At 26.7% G+C, this 20,092-nt stretch overlaps 1 protein-coding gene across 1 annotated transcript in view; it reads left to right on the plus strand.

Annotated features, from left to right (window-relative positions):
* Nucleotides 1-20,092, plus strand: part of LOC135929140 (uncharacterized) — a 78,356-nt gene that overhangs the window by 9,764 nt on the left and 48,500 nt on the right. Inside the window, exons 5-6 of the mRNA XM_065465661.1 lie at nt 16,958-17,039; nt 18,071-18,163. Coding sequence (XP_065321733.1) covers nt 16,958-17,039; nt 18,071-18,163 — 175 coding nt within the window. The remainder of the gene's footprint in view (nt 1-16,957; nt 17,040-18,070; nt 18,164-20,092) is intronic.

The following is a 20,092-nucleotide window of genomic DNA, read 5'->3' on the forward strand; positions in this document are numbered from 1 at the left end:
CATTTTGCCTGAAATATATTTAAAATTCACCTACCCATATTTTTAAAAATATTTTTTAACCCTCCCACTCACCATCCCAAGATCTTTCAGTTTATCTATAGAATAGGCTTTTAGTTACATAAAAAAAACTTTAATTTAGCAAGAATAAATTTTTTAGGTTTTAAATTGCAAATGAATGTATAAAAATTTATTTAGGAATATTTTTTTATTGAGCACAAAAATACAATGTTTACAGATTTTATGAAAAATTCATATGTTCCGATTATATATTTATATTAAAGGTAATAAATATATCAGAGACCTGTAGGTACCATTTGTACAGACTGCCCTAGATTTTGTTTTTAAAAAAAATTTTAGCACGATCCGGTTTGGATTTTTTTAAAATATATTTTTTCAATTTTTATAGATAATAATAGCTATGTAAAATATACAGCCCGACCTGGGTATCTTTAAAATTTTTAGACCCAGCTCGGGTATATTTAAAAAAATTAAAATATGGCCTAACCTCTGCACCTATATCAAAATATATTTTCTTATAATAAATATCATCTTGAAGAATGGAACCATATTATGAGAAGATACAAACTTATTCAAAACTCTGTGGATAATAATTTACCAAGGAGTGCTCCGTGGCTTCCATTGTTAATAAAAAAACCCTTAAGGAAGGATCCATTCCTATCTAATAGATATTTTCATTTATTTGATTACTAGCTGATGTCCCACAAGAATGACAAGGAATTAGTATTCTCATTAATTTGATGATTGATAAATCAGAAATAAGCCTATGTGAGGTTTGAATAAAAAAATTTACCTTTTTCGATAATAAATACCAAGGTGAAACATGTGCCCCCTGCTGGATCCTTTCGTCAGAATATATGACATATGGGCAGAAAAAAGGAGCTTTGATGACAGTATGTCTCTCGGAATTTTAAATAAACAGAAAATTTGGGATAAAAACAATTTATGAAATGTTCACGAAATTTGCTATTGAAAGCATTTTTAAAGTCTACTTTGATAATAGTCATGTTAGGAGGAGAATTTTGGATATAATACAAATGGCATGATGCTATTTTGCCTTCTCCTTTAACACCAAATCCTAAATGATACACCCTGGGTTTTGTCCCATGGTAATTATTTTTGCTAATAATTTTTAAATTGCTCATTGCAACGGGGTCAATACCACCACAGTGTTTGTGAGTAATCAAGTTTGCCCCCCCCCCCCCAAAAAAAAAAAATTGTTTCGAATTTATGATGGCAGGTATTTTTTTTAAAAAGAGTATTTAGGAAGATTTTAAAACCATTTAAATGATTCTTTGAGATGAATGTAGATTTTATAAGAAGCGAGAGGGCAAAAACTATTGCGTCTGAATGTGGAAAATCTGTTATCATAATTCACAAATCATATTTTTTTTTATTCCATATTTTTCATAATATATTTAGCCTTTTTCTTTAAAAATTTATGGAAATCTTGGAAGAATGAATACGGATAATCTATTCCTCTCATTTAACTATTCTGATTCATCCATCGTCAAATGAAAATATAATTTATTATATCTATAAGGAGAAAATTCTGATTCCCTAAAAACCAAAAAAGACACAGATTTCTTTTTTAAACAAATGCAATCCACAAATTGAAATCACCCAAATATTACTTTTTTATATAAAAAAATATTAGGGAAATTTAAAATGTTGGAGAGTCAAAAATGAATAAATAAATTTAATTTCACCCTATAAAATAAGATGATTGTATACTATGATTAATTTAAATATGGACAAGAATTCACAAAATTGAATGATTTCACTTGCATACAATTTAAGTTTATGCTAAAATATAAAATAATAATGTTGAAAACGAACGCGTTCATTTTTTTTGAAAAAAATGATGAACGACGTTCCTTTTATTTTTGAAGAACTTTGAACGTGAACGCGTTTCTTATTTCGACGAACGCGTTTTTAGAAAATTTTCTTATTTTTAATCATTTGAAAATAAAAAATTAATAATAATAAAAAAAATTTTTAATGACTAAAACTTTAATTTTAAACATGGTTAATATATTGTGTTAAAAAATATATGGCATTTATTTATATTATATTAAATTAAATATTAAATGAAATTTTAAAAAATTTTATTCGTAAAATTTTGAACTAACGTGAACGCGTTCTTTTTTTGAAGGCAACTTGAACGCGTATTTTTGCCAAAGTTTACGGCTTTATAAAATAATAATGAATGTTAATTTAAAATAGAAAGATTGGAAAGAAAAACAACAAAATGAATGCAAAGAATCCATGAAAAAAATGTTAAATCGATTCTTTTAAAAATAAAGTATAATACAGATATATGTATCTTATTACAAATTCCAAAAAGATATAGAGTTGAAGATACAAATATCTTAGGTACAAATGTTATTCACATACTGCCAAATATTTATAATATTATCTGTTCATGAAATACATCAAATAATTAAATTACGCAATCTATACATAAAATATGTTCTAAGTTATATTTATTCATTTTTTTTATCCTCATTTTAAATAAGAGTCTTTGAGTCTTTTTATATGTATAAGAAATCAATAAATACCTTAAAATGTTACATGAGTGCGAACTAATGGTTGATTTGTTGCTGTTAGAAAAAGAAAACATTTACAAAGGGATTCTTCACATCCACCTTCAGAATTTTTTTTAAAATCGCTTGTAATATTTCCCAAAAAATATGAGGCAAATTCACCCAGGTAAAAATTGAGAGGTATTTTTATTTATCAGAAAACAAGGTTTAATTAGTAAAAAGAATTAATTTATAATATTAACCTTTTTTTATTCAGTTATATAAATTTATAAATATAAATTCTCTTTTTAAAATGGACTTTGCTCGAAAGAACGGTAAAAAATAGAGTATTGATTATTGACACACACTTTATTATTTTTATCTATAATGTTCCAACTGAAAAGGTATTACATATTTATTTTCTTTGTTCTCATAATGTGAGTTTCTGCTCGAAAACGATGGGAAATTATATGATTTATTAATTAAATACACATAATTTATATAGTATACATGATTTTATTTTCTCTTTCCGATAATACGCAATATTGAATAAGAAAATGGCTGTTCTAAGTGTAACTACAAAATACAAATCGAATCGAATATTTGCATTAATTATATTCAATTCTATTTTCGAATAAAATAATCACTTATTGTATTCGTAAGAATAATAAAAACATTATTCGATATGATCCGTCGATTTCGAAATTTAAATTCTTTAAAAATATTTAAAAAAATGGAAATATCTTCAAATTTTTTAAAAAAATTCGTGATTTTATCTTGAAAGATTTCTTACGCTGAAATTTATAAAAGATTTACTTATAAATGATTTTTTAACTAAATATATTTAAAATTTTAGGTAAAATTTGATCAAGAATTTTGTCCACTTTTAACCCTTCAAAACTCCTGCGAAAAAAATGACGTAAATGCTCTGATGGGGTTTAATACACCCCAGTTTCAAATGTATATATCTCCATTTATATTTATTATTTTGGTTTATTATTTGGATATAAAATAGATCTAACCTTATGCTTGATAAACTATTTATTTATTTTCATTAAGTATGCTTAGATTATAGACGATGAAGATAATTATATTTTGTGCCAAAATTTTCTTAAAAAAGCTTACTTTTTTTAAATTTAAAATATTTTGAAAATATAATTTATCTATTACATTATCACTATAATTAATTATTTTCATATTTATTCTTCAATATAAAACATGATTTACTACACTAATACATTCAAATAAAAAAATTAAGGACATTGAAATATGTTAATTTTGACATGTAAAACATTTATCCATAAAGCATTAATATACTCCAAGCATACATTTTTTTCTCCATATTTGGCAAAAATATTTAGTTTTCTTATCCTTACTTCTAGGACACATACTGTACCTTCCTCTTGAGTGGATAAGATTCCCATTTTGTTCTTTACATAATATATTGCAAATAGATTCCTTCAAAAGTCAGGGCAATCTGAGACTTTTTTTGTACTCGTTCCATTCATAATTTTTTTTATGATATTACTTCTTATAATAGATATTCTTGTGTTTGCTATATTATATGAATTAATTGATGTTATGTTTAGAAGTGTGTAAAATTAGAGGCCATCAATTTGACCTTTTAAAGTTGAATAATTTTTTGTCATTCTCAACCATATCTACCCTACCTTTATTCATATTATAAAATGTTATAATTTCAGGTTTGCTTGGGTCATTTGTATCAACATTTTTATTTTGGTGGAAAGTTGATAGCATTATGACATCCTTTTCTTTATTTGGATATGATAATGTTATTTTTTCATATTCACTTCAAATATATGAAAAATAATATATGATATACATCTGCAAAAATCATAATAAATGATAATAATTTGAAAAATGAGATAATTATAATAATTTTTAAAAAAAAGTATATATTTAATCCGGTGAGCTCTATACTTCAATCAGTCACAAATTGCCTATATCTTAAAAACTACACAACCAAAATAAATGAAATTTAAAATAATTCTAAAATATATTTAATGAAGCTACTAAAGATTCCAGATCAAAATTATTAACCGTTTTTAGTAATAATTCTAGCAAGCCTGGGGCCCCATATACCTTTCGGAGTATTGAAGGAGATTATTTTTAAACTCTGGAAAATTAGATTATCAAAATTCAAAAAGTAATTTATAGATGTGGAATATAAATTAAATAAATTTTCCTAAGATATATTATATTACAAATATTTATGATATTTACGAATAACTTCGAATATATAAATTTTCAATAATACAATAAATTTCAAATTACACAAATAATTCGATCGAATGATGAATAAAAATTGCGAAATTTTTCTTTTCGTTTTGGATATAATTCTAAGCTAACTCTTTCTTTAATTTAGGGGAATATGGAAAAACCAATAAAAAGAATTATTATAATCTACTTTCAAATTAACTATATTTATCTAATATATATATAATCTCCATAATCATAACACGATCGTTTTCTTATCCCCCTAATGTATTTTAAATTTAAGGAGACTATATAATGTAATGTTAATTTTTTGCTCTCTACGAGAATCGTTTCAAAGGCATATGCTTTACCGCATGCACCAACTTGAATATAAGTGAATTTAAAATATTAATTATATATATAATAAAGTTTCAAAGGCGTATGCTTTACGCATGCCTTAAATATAATTAAATTTAAAATATTAATTATATAGATATTAATTAATATCTATTATTTTCAAAATTCTACCGTTTATTATATTAAATATACTTTATTAATATATAAATATTAAAATTGAGTAAAAGAGGTAAAATTGTTGCAATGTATACTGTGAGCATGTATTAGAAATATAAAATTTAAAAATGTGATGGAAATCATATTGGATAAAATTTAAAATAGGCTTTAAGATTTTTCTATTTTAAAGATGGGTTATATATTGGTCTGAAAATTTTTTTGCAGACATAGCCAGGCCTGATCAAAAAACCATGTCCCATGCAATTTTCATAAATTAATTAATAGTTCACATTTTTAAAATTTTGCCTGTGCATTGAATGCACTGAATACACACCTAATATTATACATATTCCTGAATATTTAGGGGTAAATAGAACTTTAAATGCATCAAGTACCAATTTAATAGGAATAAGGTAGAAATGGCAAGTACCCATTCAATAGTAATAAGAGATTTATTTAAATACTATTTTAATTCTTGAATTTATGTATAATTTAGGATTTCATACCATTATATTGGGGTTTCAGAAAAGATAAAAGAGATATGGAAGGGACAAAGCACCTTGGTAACACAAAAATCTTATCTAGCAAGATTAAATTTTTAGATTATAAATTACAAATACAAATAAATAACATAAATAAAATACTAAATATATCATTAACAAATTTTATAAAAATAATGGAAAATTTAATAACCCCAAAATAAATATAAATTTTTAAATAAAACCTCATAAGATAGAAAAATTTTGTAAATTTACTCATAACTTCATAATTGTAAGAATGTATGTTGTTATTCATATCTTATTTTTGATTAAATGTATAACCTTTTTGTTTTACTTATATATAATTTGACTATGATTGAAGTTTACCTCATTATTTGTTAACTTAGACATATCTTTTTATTTTTTCTATTGTAATTTAATAACAATTTCTTAAATTTTATATTTTGTAACTAAGTAATAAATCATTTGGTTTGTTTAAAATTTAGGATGGACATATTTTTAGAATGGTACTTTAATATGTATTCATGAATTTCATATAAACACCAGGAGCTCACCAGTAGAAACATAGGTAAATCAGATATTTACCCTTCATTTGATGATAATTTTGAAATTAGACAGATTTAATTCTTATAAACCCCTTACATCAGACCTATTTTTCTGGATCAAAATAAATTATTTGGGTTTTCCTGGGCTTGGGAAATATTTTTCACCATTAATATGGACTTGGACATAGCTTGAGAAACATTTTTCATAATTATTATAGTCTAAGATTCCTGTAAATTTTTTAATTTTAAATATGGGCTAGTGGCCTGAAATTTCTTTTAAAAACATGGCAAAGCCTGATCAAAAACCAAGGCCCATGCAACTTTCATAATCTGATTGTATTTTTAAATGCATTGTGACTCTATATATTTTATTTCAGTCCTCAACTATCAAAAATATTATGGTCTTTTGCGGGTTTGAGAAAACCAAGTGCAAAGACCTGGCTTGGGAATTTTTTTAATATTAGACATAGGTGTAATATTTAACACAGAATATTTATATGGCCCTCAGGTAAAATCTAATTTAAATATATTTTTATTCAAAAAAATAGTATTCACTCTTAGTCTTAATGGGTTGGCCTTAGTTGAGGTGAGCTGGGTTAAAATAGACTAAAAAATAGATATGGTTTTTAGAGATTTACCTATCTCCAGACTTGGAAAATTTTTTTGAAAAACTATCGGTTGACCAGGTTTGAGGAAATTTTTTTATAAAATTATTATGGGTTGAACTGGGCTTGGAAAATATATATATAAATTATATTGGGCTGGGCTTGGGGAAAATTTTGCAAAATTATTATGAACTTGGACGCTTGAGAATTTTTTTTTATTATTAATTATAGGTCAGACATTGGCCCAAAACAAATTTTTTTGCAGGCCTGGGCTGACCTGATCAAAAAACCAAGGCCCATGAAAATCTGAGTTTTGATTGTTTTTTTAAATTCATTATGATTATTTAAATATTTTATTTCAGTTCTTAACCACCAAAATTATTATGATCTTTCATTGGGCTCGGAAGAATTTTTCATAATTAATATGGCTTTGGACTTTGCCTGGGAATTTTTTTTAATATTAAATATTAGGTATAAGTAATCAGTAATATTTAACAAATAATATTGGTATTATCAAGTAAATGCTTTAAATTTATTTTTACTCAAACCATAGCACTTAGTTTTAATGGATTGAACCTGGCCTGAAGGGGGGAGGGGGTAAAAAGAATAAAAATTAGATATTATTATTTTCAAATAACAGGTAACATCTAGCATAAAAGTAAGAAGAAAATTTTCATTCCCCGTCATTTTTGACGGGCTATCTACTAGTATCCTTATAATTGTCATAAAATGAAAAGATCAGAAATCGCATGACCGGAAATTGCATATTTCCATTATTTCCCGTCATTTTTAAAATGAGATTAGTGTATAAGTAGATTAGAATATAGTTTGGGTAATAAATAAAAATGCATTATATAGCAAAATATAATTAATCGCTAAATTATAAAATTAGATAATATTTAGGATAATTTATATAATATTTTGTATTATTTTTTTTAATTACAATTTATAACAAAACGCAAAATCTGAAATATTTCTTTAGGATGGCCAAAAAAATTTTGGGGTGGCGCGGCCCCAAAATCCCGGCTTTGTTACCGTACTTCGTAATTAACGGTTGGGTGAGATCTACTGGGACCGATCCGAAAGTTGGGATCAGAATTTCATTAAAAAATTTTTAACTCAGAATTCATTTTTTTTAAATAATGAAAGTTTAATTTTATTTCAACTATTTTAGCTGAGTGCTTTACCAAAAAAAATTGCATTTACAAAAATTTTTTTTAGAGCCGGGTCGGAAAACCTTAAATTTTGATGATTCATGCCGTAACGTGATGATCTCTAGTCTAGAATAAATGCTGTGTTTTTCTTTTCCTTTATTCAAAAATATTTTTGTTTACAAAAATTTAAGTCATATATATTTTTTTTAAATAAGAGAGATTTATTTTTTAACTTCCTCCTTAAGTTCCTCTTTTTATGGCAAATCATGTTAATAATTATTAGCTTCGATTTTGATTTTATTTTTAAAAAAATTTTAAATTCTCTTAAAAAGATTTCACATTTTAGAAATTTTATGTTCTCAATAACATTTCAAAGGATATATATATATAAATAAAATCGATTTTTTTTTCTTCAGGAAAATAACTTTGTAAGACTTTAGTAGAGCATCTCTATCCTTTTTTTCCTATTTTTTTTGGATATAATTTTCGAATTGATATGTTATAGTGCTCTATCTTCACTTTTGATCGAAATAGGTGCGTCACCTAAAACCGATCTATTTAATCGTCCCCTGCTTTACCCGACCTTTTGATTTCTCTCCCGATTTGGCCATTGTTTACTAGGCTTATTCAAAAGATTAAATTATTCGATTCTATTTGTTTTGAATAGGTCGATTGTTAACTGACCTCTTAAAATTTAAAATAAAACATATTAACTCAGCTCAAATCAAATGGATCCAAAGAAAGGGCATATTTGAACATGCCTTCAGTCCAATTTTCGATTTTCATTAGAATCAGAGATGCTATATCCTATGTTTTTATATTGATATTCGGTTTAGTCCGGCATGTTCACAGCCTGATCCAGTCTTATCATACTCATCCTTGGTCCGAATCGGATCATAAGCTTTTGTCACTAAAATTTATTTTTATCGAAATATATAATTTACATTCCTAACCCTAAATACGTAATTTGTACTTATTAACTGCATTTATGAATATCATTAAAATACAAATTTGCTTGGCTAATCAACCTCATGTTTCTTGTCTAAAAAACTAATTTAGATTTTTATTTGTGTAATCGGTCATTATGAATAGTGGTTAAAAATCCGCGAATTCATTTCAATCTACAGCTAAGCCTTTTGAAGAAAATCTGCTAAGCATTAAGGCGCCAAATATTTCTGCTTTCTACAAAGTTGAGCCATATTATAGGTGATTGGTTTCAGCTCATAAACAAGGTTTAGCGGGCAAAAGAATGGCAATTAACTAATTATAATCCTTATTATAGACTTCAGTTACTTGCCTAATATAAACTAATATTTCTATAGGTAATTTTTTTTTGGTAATATTTAAGTCCGTGGATTTCTACACACCCCTTAGCTAATAACGATACTGCCCTCATAGAAAAATTTTCTCTCCTACCAAATCAAAAGGGCAAAAAGGAAGGACATCCAAGCTTCGATTTTGATTTTATTTTTAAAAAAATTTTAAATTCTCTTAAAAAGATTTCACATTTTAGAAATTTTATGTTCTCAATAACATTTCAAAGGATATATATATATAAATAAAATCGATTTTTTTTTCTTCAGGAAAATAACTTTGTAAGACTTTAGTAGAGCATCTCTATCCTTTTTTTCCTATTTTTTTTGGATATAATTTTCGAATTGATATGTTATAGTGCTCTATCTTCACTTTTGATCGAAATAGGTGCGTCACCTAAAACCGATCTATTTAATCGTCCCCTGCTTTACCCGACCTTTTGATTTCTCTCCCGATTTGGCCATTGTTTACTAGGCTTATTCAAAAGATTAAATTATTCGATTCTATTTGTTTTGAATAGGTCGATTGTTAACTGACCTCTTAAAATTTAAAATAAAACATATTAACTCAGCTCAAATCAAATGGATCCAAAGAAAGGGCATATTTGAACATGCCTTCAGTCCAATTTTCGATTTTCATTAGAATCAGAGATGCTATATCCTATGTTTTTATATTGATATTCGGTTTAGTCCGGCATGTTCACAGCCTGATCCAGTCTTATCATACTCATCCTTGGTCCGAATCGGATCATAAGCTTTTGTCACTAAAATTTATTTTTATCGAAATATATAATTTACATTCCTAACCCTAAATACGTAATTTGTACTTATTAACTGCATTTATGAATATCATTAAAATACAAATTTGCTTGGCTAATCAACCTCATGTTTCTTGTCTAAAAAACTAATTTAGATTTTTATTTGTGTAATCGGTCATTATGAATAGTGGTTAAAAATCCGCGAATTCATTTCAATCTACAGCTAAGCCTTTTGAAGAAAATCTGCTAAGCATTAAGGCGCCAAATATTTCTGCTTTCTACAAAGTTGAGCCATATTATAGGTGATTGGTTTCAGCTCATAAACAAGGTTTAGCGGGCAAAAGAATGGCAATTAACTAATTATAATCCTTATTATAGACTTCAGTTACTTGCCTAATATAAACTAATATTTCTATAGGTAATTTTTTTTTGGTAATATTTAAGTCCGTGGATTTCTACACACCCCTTAGCTAATAACGATACTGCCCTCATAGAAAAATTTTCTCTCCTACCAAATCAAAAGGGCAAAAAGGAAGGACATCCAGATCAAAGTTCCACCTTATCCCCTCCAATTTCAATTAAATAATGATATCGACTTCAATTACCCCCCCCCCCCCCCCCCCCCATCCCCCACCAAAAAAAATTCAATGACAATCTTGCGCCACACTCTCCTTCTCATAGTAGAAGTCAATCTTAAAGGCATGATTAGAAGTGGCAACATTTTAAAAAATACTTATTATTATGACAAATTGGTGTTTACAAATATACTGTTATAATAGGAAAACTCGTTTGGCATATTGTCAACTTGTTTTCATTAATATAATGATTATAATAAAAAGCTATGTTTATTATTACTTATTTTTATAAAAAAAGAAGCTTTTGAGCTAGTAATAGTTGAACATATATATTTAACCTAATAAATATTCATAGCAGTTAAGAAATATTTGTTAATATAATAGTCTATGTATTTATAAATTATATTTTAAGGTGTTATAAACTACTTATATAATGATGTTTTCAAGACAGGATATCTAAAGTCATGAAATTAATATTATTATTTTATAAATTTAATACTGTTAAAATATTTTTAGGGAAATTTATATCTTTTCCTTTCACAAAAAATTACAATGGACAGGGCTGGCAACTTATACAAAATATATTTTATGGGCCGAGCAAAGGTAATTACAGGCGGGCCAAAACTCCGATCGAATATGGTTCGCCTACCTCTACTTGTGAATTTTTTTATGGTTACTTGATAAAATAAAATAATCGTTCAATTTAAATTTAAGGCAAAAAATTATATTACATTATTATTATATACAAAAATTTATTAAACAAGCCTAATATAATTTATTTTTGCCTTAGCCTGCTCCACCATAAGTCCTCGACATAGATTGGCTCCCTTATAAATTATCATTTTTTTAAGTTTATCTCTTTGTTTTTATCGAAAAGGGCTGAACATAAACATAGATTTCCTCCTAACGATTATTTTACTTAACGGTAGATAATATTTTACTTTAGTTGTTTCCCGTGGTAATAAACGGTGCATCGAACCGGTTGTTAAATTAAAAGGAGAAGATAATTAAAAATGATTTTCTCTGTTACCGCGTTTTCTTTTTTTTAATTCAGTCATTTCTTTGAATATATCTCTGACGGAAATGTGTCCCCTTGCCTCCGATACCTCCTTTAACAACCGTCGTCCACTTTTTCCTCCCCCAATTCCCAAAACTGTTAGACAAGGCGTTGAGGCATTTATTCGCCGCTTCCTTTGTGAGCCGTTCCTTTAATTTATGAAAAAAGGGTTTGGGTTTTGTTATAATATTTATTTCTGACATAATTAATTTATATCTTTTATTTTTTTTAATGCAAAACTTCAATAAATGTATCAAAGGTAAGAAAGGAAATACTTTAAAATGTATAATTTAAAAAATAAAAAAAATATTATAATGTTTATATGACAGTATCAAAAATCATTTCCCTAAATCATAATAATTTTTTCCAGATGTCGGATCTAATTTTTTAAGCACAAAGTTATATTTTGATTTTTATAAACTTTGAAATCTGTCTAGTTTCATTTAGTGACCGTGCTTAAATATTCACAATAAATGCCTTTTCACTTTTTTTGATTTGTAGGGACTGTGAAACCTCCAAAGTTGACCTCTGTTGCAAGTGAGTGCAAGCTTGAGTTGAAGTTGTGTATAGAAAGTTGATTAATTTATTATCGATGTTAATTAGATCTCTCACTTAGAATTCTTATTATAGTGGAATTTAAATAAAAGAAAGATTAAAATATATTTAAATAAATTAGGATAAATATATATATAATATAAAAAGAAAACGAATTAATGAACTTGACGATTTTATTTCGATAATGAATAAAATATAAAATTTAGAAAAATTATAATAAAAAATTTAATGATCGTGAATGGTAAAAAATTAGAGTTTTTATACTCATAAATTAAATTATTTACAGTTATCGCTATTCAAAAATATATTTAAACAATTTATAAACTAAAAAAAACTAAATATTCAAATCTATTTTCAATTTGCTTTTTTCTGCTTATCATAAATATAATCTACCGTTAAACATGAAAATTACCCAAAATAAAATTTGAATATATCGACAAATATTATAATATAATTAAACGTACTTATAATAAGGAAAATTTGAATATATCGATAAGTATTATAATATAATTAAACGAACTCATAACAAGAAATATTTGCATAAATAAAATAATATTTGTCTAACTATCTACATAATCACGACACCTTCCTCCTTAAATTTGTCCTTCCTATTCTATTGACTCTTCAGCTAAATTCCCTTTAATCACCTCTTCTCGAACTGTCATTAGCTACATATAGTGACGGGCAAACTCGCATTAGGTGATTGCCTCCGCATGACCAACAATCGATCTTTCTTTTCTTGGAACCTTCGGGCACCCATCGTCTCTCTGATACTCTTGTTGGTTCTTGCAACATCTCACCTTAACGATTGGGGCTTCTTCCCTAGCCGCGTCTAACCATCTTCTGGATTCCACCGTCCCGTCTATTTCTCTAATTTCTATTTTAATGATTTTATTCCCAATTCTAAAATACGACGCCATCTATAAACGAATTTAACCATACATGTATAACAATATATATATCACCCTCACTATTATTATAATCCTAACTCATGATATCTCACTCAATTGCAACTTTATTGGCTTGTTACTATATATGATTATCATAATGTCCTTCAACAACATTTAAAATCAAGATTCTCATGGTTGTCACTTGTTACCACCAACAAATCGATTATGTTTATCAACAATTTTAAAATTTCCACAGTTATGATTCTCATAATTTAACCAGAGTTGTTTAACAACAACTCAATCATGTATATCATCAACATTTAAAATCAAGATTCTCATAATTGTCACTTGTTACCACAAACGAATCGATTATGTTTATCAACAATTTTAAAATTTCCAGTTATGATTCTCAACAACAACTCAATTATGTATATCATCAACATTTAAAATCAAGATTCTCATGATTGTCACTTGTTACCACCAACAAATCGATTATGTTTATCAACAATTTTAAAATTTCCACAGTTATGATTCTCATAATTTAAGTTGTTTAACAACAACTCAATTATGTATATCATCAACATTTAAAATCAAGATTCTCATGATTGTCACTTGTTACCACCAACAAATAGCAATTTTAAAATTTCCACAGTTATGATTCTCATAATATAACCAGAGTTGTTGGACGATTGCCCGAAGGTTCCAAGAAAAGGAAGATCGATTGTTGGTCATGCGGAGGCAATCACCTAATGCGAGTTTGTCCGTCACTATATGTAGAATGACAGTTCGGTAGTATCCCGGTCCATTCAAGAAGAGGTGATTAAACGGAATTTAGCTGAAGAGTCAATAGAATAGGAAGGACAAATTTAAGGAGGAAGGTGTCGTGATTATGTAGATAGTTAGACAATATTATTTTATTAATGCAAATATTTCTTGTTATGAGTTCGTTTAATTATATTATAATACTTATCGATATATTCAAATTTTTCTTATTATATGTACGTTTAATTATATTATAATATTTGTTGATATATTCAAATTTTATTTTGGGTAATTTTCATGTTTAACGGTAGATTATATTTATGATAAGCAGAAAAAAGCAAATTGAAAATAGATTGAATATTTAGTTTTTTTTAGTTTATAAATTGTTTAAATATATTTTTGAATAGCGATAACTGTAAATAATTTAATTTATGAGTATAAAAACTCTAATTTTTTACCATTCACGATCATTAAATTTTTTATTATAATTTTTCTAAATTTTATATTTTATTCATTATCGAAATAAAATCGTCAAGTTCATTAATTCGTTTTTTATATTATATATATATTTTAGAGTTATTGAATAAGCGATAACCTTATGAAAGGTTTCATTGAAAATCAATTTTTAAATTTGACCTAAGATTAAGTATTTGGCTATATATGGTCTATAAGAAAATCAGTTGGTATATGATATTTATTTAAATATCACCTTTGAAGCTTAAACCAAGTATTTAGTTTTATTGACATCGATAGCCCGGACTTAGTTTCGATGAAATTTAAAACATATTTATTTATGAATCTAATTTACTCTAATATAATAACCTTGTAGTCTGCATCTAGTTAAGAATTAAGATATATTAATTATTATTCTAGCCCTATCCCACATCCGGCCTTAGCTTGGAATGCATTCGCAAGCAGTAATGTTTTCTTGTTTCTCATTTCCAATTTTAAAACCATTTTTGTTTTTTAATATGGTTTTTTGGTTTTGAAATACTCAAAAATGACTTTTTATATTTGAATTGAATATACCTTTATCAAGACAATTATTGAAAATTAAACATCGAGGTATTAATTAAAATTTTATTCTGTCATCTTTTGTAATGATAAGAAGAAATTTCCATTTTTAAATATCTGAATAATTTAAGCGTAGTTTTTTTGTTTTTAAAATTCAAGAATATTTTGTTTTTTAAACATTGGAAGAGTGAATGATCGCTTTTAAGATTGTCAATAAACCCACATTTTTTTTGTAAAAGGTATAATACCAAATTTTTAATTTTAAACCAGGCGCAGCCTGAATTTAAAAGAAAAGTCACTTTCTAGTCCGGTTCTGTTTAAATATTCTAGCCCGGCAAGGGTTTTTTATTTTTAGCTCGAAATTTATTTAAAATATTTTTTGATGTATGTAAATTGTTGGGAAATTAAAAATATGAGGAGTTGGATGCGAAATGTAAATAAGATAAAAACATACTTTTATAACACTTTCATTTTCTTATTTTCCAACTGATTAATTTATAATTTATCCCTTTTTTATAATCTTGCCTCATTTTCTTATTTTCCAACTGATTAATTTATAATTTATCTAATTTTTAAAATTTATGCTATTTTACGGTCTGCTCTGGATCAGGCCTGCTGGTCTGCTTTATATCATTTGTTTGATATCTTAAAATTATCTCTTAATATAATTTCAGGTGCTATAAGATCTAGGTATATTTCAATATTTTTCTTTTAAAATATCGAATTTTTTTTATTAAGCATATTACCAATTATTATCTTTCCTTTTCGTTATTATAATATACAATTTTGGAAAAATCAATAAAAAAAATGAGAATTGTTTGCTATAATTATTTCGCATCTTTACCCTAAAGTTAATCAATTTAATAATATAAATATATATATAATTGGATTGCATTATTACAATTTTCAATATAATTATTTCATTATGTCCCGGTACCGACAAAAAAAAATTAACAATATAATTATTATTTTTTAATGTGATTAGTCTCTATCAAAAATATAAACATTTTTGTTAATTAATTTGACTTTACATATGAATTTTTTTTTATAAATTGTCTATTAGTCTTGGTAAATGGCTAAATATTGTGCCAATCTTAGTTCTACTCTAAAAATGGCTAAGTCGAGTTTTTCTTATCGAACACTTCACCCATCTAAATTTTTGTGGAAAAGATTGCTCAATCCTAAGGAAAGTGACAGCACCTCAAGGTTTGGCGGATATTTTGATGTACCTCTTCTGGACTGAAAATAATTGACGATTATGCAATATGAATCGAACTAGGATATTTTTTATAGGTTAGGTTGGATAGGTGTACCTGTGCCTATACCGAATTATTTTTTAGCCTGGTCAAGGCGGCCAACATTTTCTAAAGAGATTTTGGAGCATTCATGAACTTTTTTCATACATATCATATTTAAGATTTTAATTCAGATCGAATTTTAACTGTAAGGAATGCTGTATTCAAACGTTAAATATTATGTGTATAATATGTCGGGGTTTGACAAATTGTGTTTTTAGCAGCATTTTTTTTAATTTTAAAAAGATCTGGCTTTTCTAGTATGAATTGAGTACTACCCACTAAATTCGGACAATTTTGTCATGAATATTTGAACTACTCTGAAAAAATTTTTACGTCGATATTTCATTAATTTTTTTTAAAAAATACACAAATATTCGTTGCGAAATTGTTCAAGGATCGGCCCTATATGCATGCTGGGATTTATTTTCGAAAATAATCGCACGTTATAAACGAATTACTTTTTAAAAATTTACTTTAAAAATACATATGTCAACTACTTGATAGCCCTGAATTTTCTGAACCCAGCTGCGACATTTACAGAAGCGTTTAAAGTTTATGCATGGTACCCCCTTTTGAATTATTAATAAATTCACATATTTTTGTAATGAAGGTTTTAGAAAAAATATTTCTAATTTTTTTTTTAAAATTGGATTAATAGATGGATTGTTAACAAGATTTATATCGAACTACAAGATCTCATAACGACATCAACCGTAGGAAAGATTTTGAAAGAAATCAGGGTTAGTTTTTTTTTGTTGGGAAAAAAATTGTTTTGTATGGCAAACTTTTCTATCATTAACAATATCGAAATAATCAAAGTTTTTTAAAAATAATGAGCAGAAAAAGTTTGGATTGCTCGTGACAGCAAGATGCTCTTAGAATCATTTTATCAAGAGCTCAAATCACAATACAAATTATTTGTAAATACTTGCTTGTATTTTTTATAACCTTGTTGAATTTAGCAAGACGCTTAAATTTATAAAGAACTTAAATAAGACAAGTTACTTTGCGGATGTCCATTTTCTTTACCTGTTTATTTTTATTAACTATTTCACATCATCACATACCTTTGAGTGCCAATCATAAGTTATTTAGATACAGTTTAATTATTAAAATATTATTATTAGAGATCTGCAAAAGTAGGGGGCCTATTTTTAAAAAAAAAAAATCGGGCTCGGGCAGTCGGGCCTAATATTTTTTAAGAAAATTCGGGCCGGGTCAGGCCTTAGAAATTTTTTAAAATATATCTAAATTTATCAATTTTATGTTGAATTTTTTATGTAAAATAAAAATATTTGATTTTATTTATAGAAACTAGACGCCATATATCATATATTTTGAATTATCTATAAAAATTAATTTCTATATTTATAATAAATTTGGGCCGGGCAAGGCCGGTAAATTTTTTCAAAAATAATTTAGGGTTCGGGCCTGGCCGGCAAAATTTTTTCAAAAAATCTCGGGCCGGGCTTGAAAAATTAGGTCCAATGCAGATCACTAATTATTATTACCATATGCGGATATATGGTTTAAAGAACCCTGTATGGCGGATAGGCATTCTTCTTCCGGTCCGGACATAAATTTTTATTTGAGACCAAACTTGGACAAAAGATCCGGGCTGGACCTAAAAAATATGTCTGAATCATAGCTCTATTACTATATATATTAAACGTTCTCGGTTATTTAGAAAAAAATAAATAGTTAATTTGTATTTTATTTTTTGATACAGATTTTTTTAAAAAAATATTTCTGTTTATATTATTAAAAAAAGGTCAAAGATGTCAACCTAGGTTCCTACTTTCCTATCATACAAAATCTGGAAATCGAAAAGATTGTATTGGATTCCAATTACGAACATATAGAGGTAAAAACCGTTTTGATTTTATTCATAAAATTTAATTCAACGATTTTTTTGTTAGAAATCAGATCAATTATAAATCGATATAGTATATTATACTGGATTTGATATATATTTTTTATTATAAATATATTTTTTTAACATGTTGATATCCTTAATTTTTGTAAAAATGGTCACTTTGATACACTTTTTAAGGTGAAGTGATCAAAGGATATAAATGTTTGTATCCTCTAGTGAATTCTTTCGTAAACGCGCTTGATATTATGCGCAATGGACAGGGAATTTTTCAAATAAATTTATGATAATGCAATTCCTACTTGCAAGTTTTTTAAGTGAATTTATATTTTTTTAAAAAAGCGGAATGCTTCTCTGTTATCATGTATGCAAAAAATCCTTCTTTTTGTTAAATGATGGATGATTTGGCTCAGCAGTCACATATTTAATTGAGGCGCAGTAAGTTAGGGTTCAATTCCTAGCTTGGAATACATTTCAGACCATTATTTTTGTTAACGATATTTGACGCTTAGTATCTCCTACAATGAAATCACACAGATTACTTAGAGTTGCTGGAGCAGCAATAAGTATATGTTTAATTTAACAGGGGAGACGTCTATTATCAATTTAATTTAAGATCCAACCAAAAAACGCATATGGGTAGTGGCGTAAACAAGGGGAAGGGGGGTTTGGAGTTTACCTCTCCCCACCCCATAACCCCCATCATTTCTTTTAATTTATAAATTAAATAAACTGAAAAGAACAAGCAACTAAACAACATCTATAAAAATCATAGAATCATAAGATTCAAAAATATTTGGAATCGGGGAAAAACTTTAATGTATTTAGACTTAATGATTTTTGAATCGAGTTTTTATTTCGCTTTACTTGTTTTTATTTATTGATAAGAAAAGCTGATTGATGAATTAGGTACTAATCATGCCGTAAATATTGTTCTTTGCTTTAATTTCCCTTCTAACATGATGTCAATCTTGGCAATTATATTTGTTTTGCCAGCAATGTTTTTCATTAAACTATCTACTAAATGGGTTAAAGTACTAAAAAGTATGAAATATGTACAAATTATGGACATAAATATCAAAGATAATGCTTCCATATCTTTGGATGACTTAACGCTTAAGGCATGATGGTTCGTAATTCTTTACTTGTGGTTGGCGGAATTGATTAGAGAATTAATAAGCAAGACACTAAACGCAAACTAGTTATAACTTCTATATTCTCATGACATGATGCTAATTTTTTATTTTTTTTACAATTAATTTTCTTCCCATTTAAGCCATCTATCAAACAGGATAAAACAACAAATTGTTCTAATAAAGCCCTACTTAAGTTTCAGATTTTTCAGTGTGACGTATTAGTTTTCTTTTGTTTATAACTCAGCTTTTTTTTGCAGTTCGCATATTTGATTGAGGAATTAAAAGTAAAGCACTAGTCGGCTTACACACGCCAGAGATATAGTTTTTTTTACATTTACCATTCTAGTATAATGCCATTTTTTTCCTTACAATTGATCGCTGAACGTTGATCAAATTTTCAAAATAATACTTTCGATCGCTTTTTAATCGTAAGGTTGGCCAAAATTTTGTTGCTAATACTTTTTTCATTTATGCTGGCTACCATACTCCAGACACTAATAAAGCACAAAACATTTACATATGTAAGCATTAGTATGGAGATGATATAAAGATATACAGAAAAATTATCAATATATAATATTTTTTATTACATATAATAAATTTTAAAAAACTATAACTTATTTGGAATAACGGACTCTAACCTCAAAGATTAGAATGGCTCAAACTACTGGGAGTAGAGATATTAAACATTTCCGATATATTGTATAATAACTAAAAGAAGTTAATTTTTGTTTCTATCAATATGTTTGCAATTATAATAAAACCTCATTTGTGACTAGTTTAT

Source organism: Gordionus sp. m RMFG-2023, chromosome 1 (assembly GCF_954871325.1).
Source record: "Gordionus sp. m RMFG-2023 chromosome 1, tfGorSpeb1-WG-v2, whole genome shotgun sequence".
Lineage (NCBI taxonomy): Eukaryota > Metazoa > Nematomorpha > Gordioida > Chordodea > Parachordodidae > Gordionus > Gordionus sp. m RMFG-2023.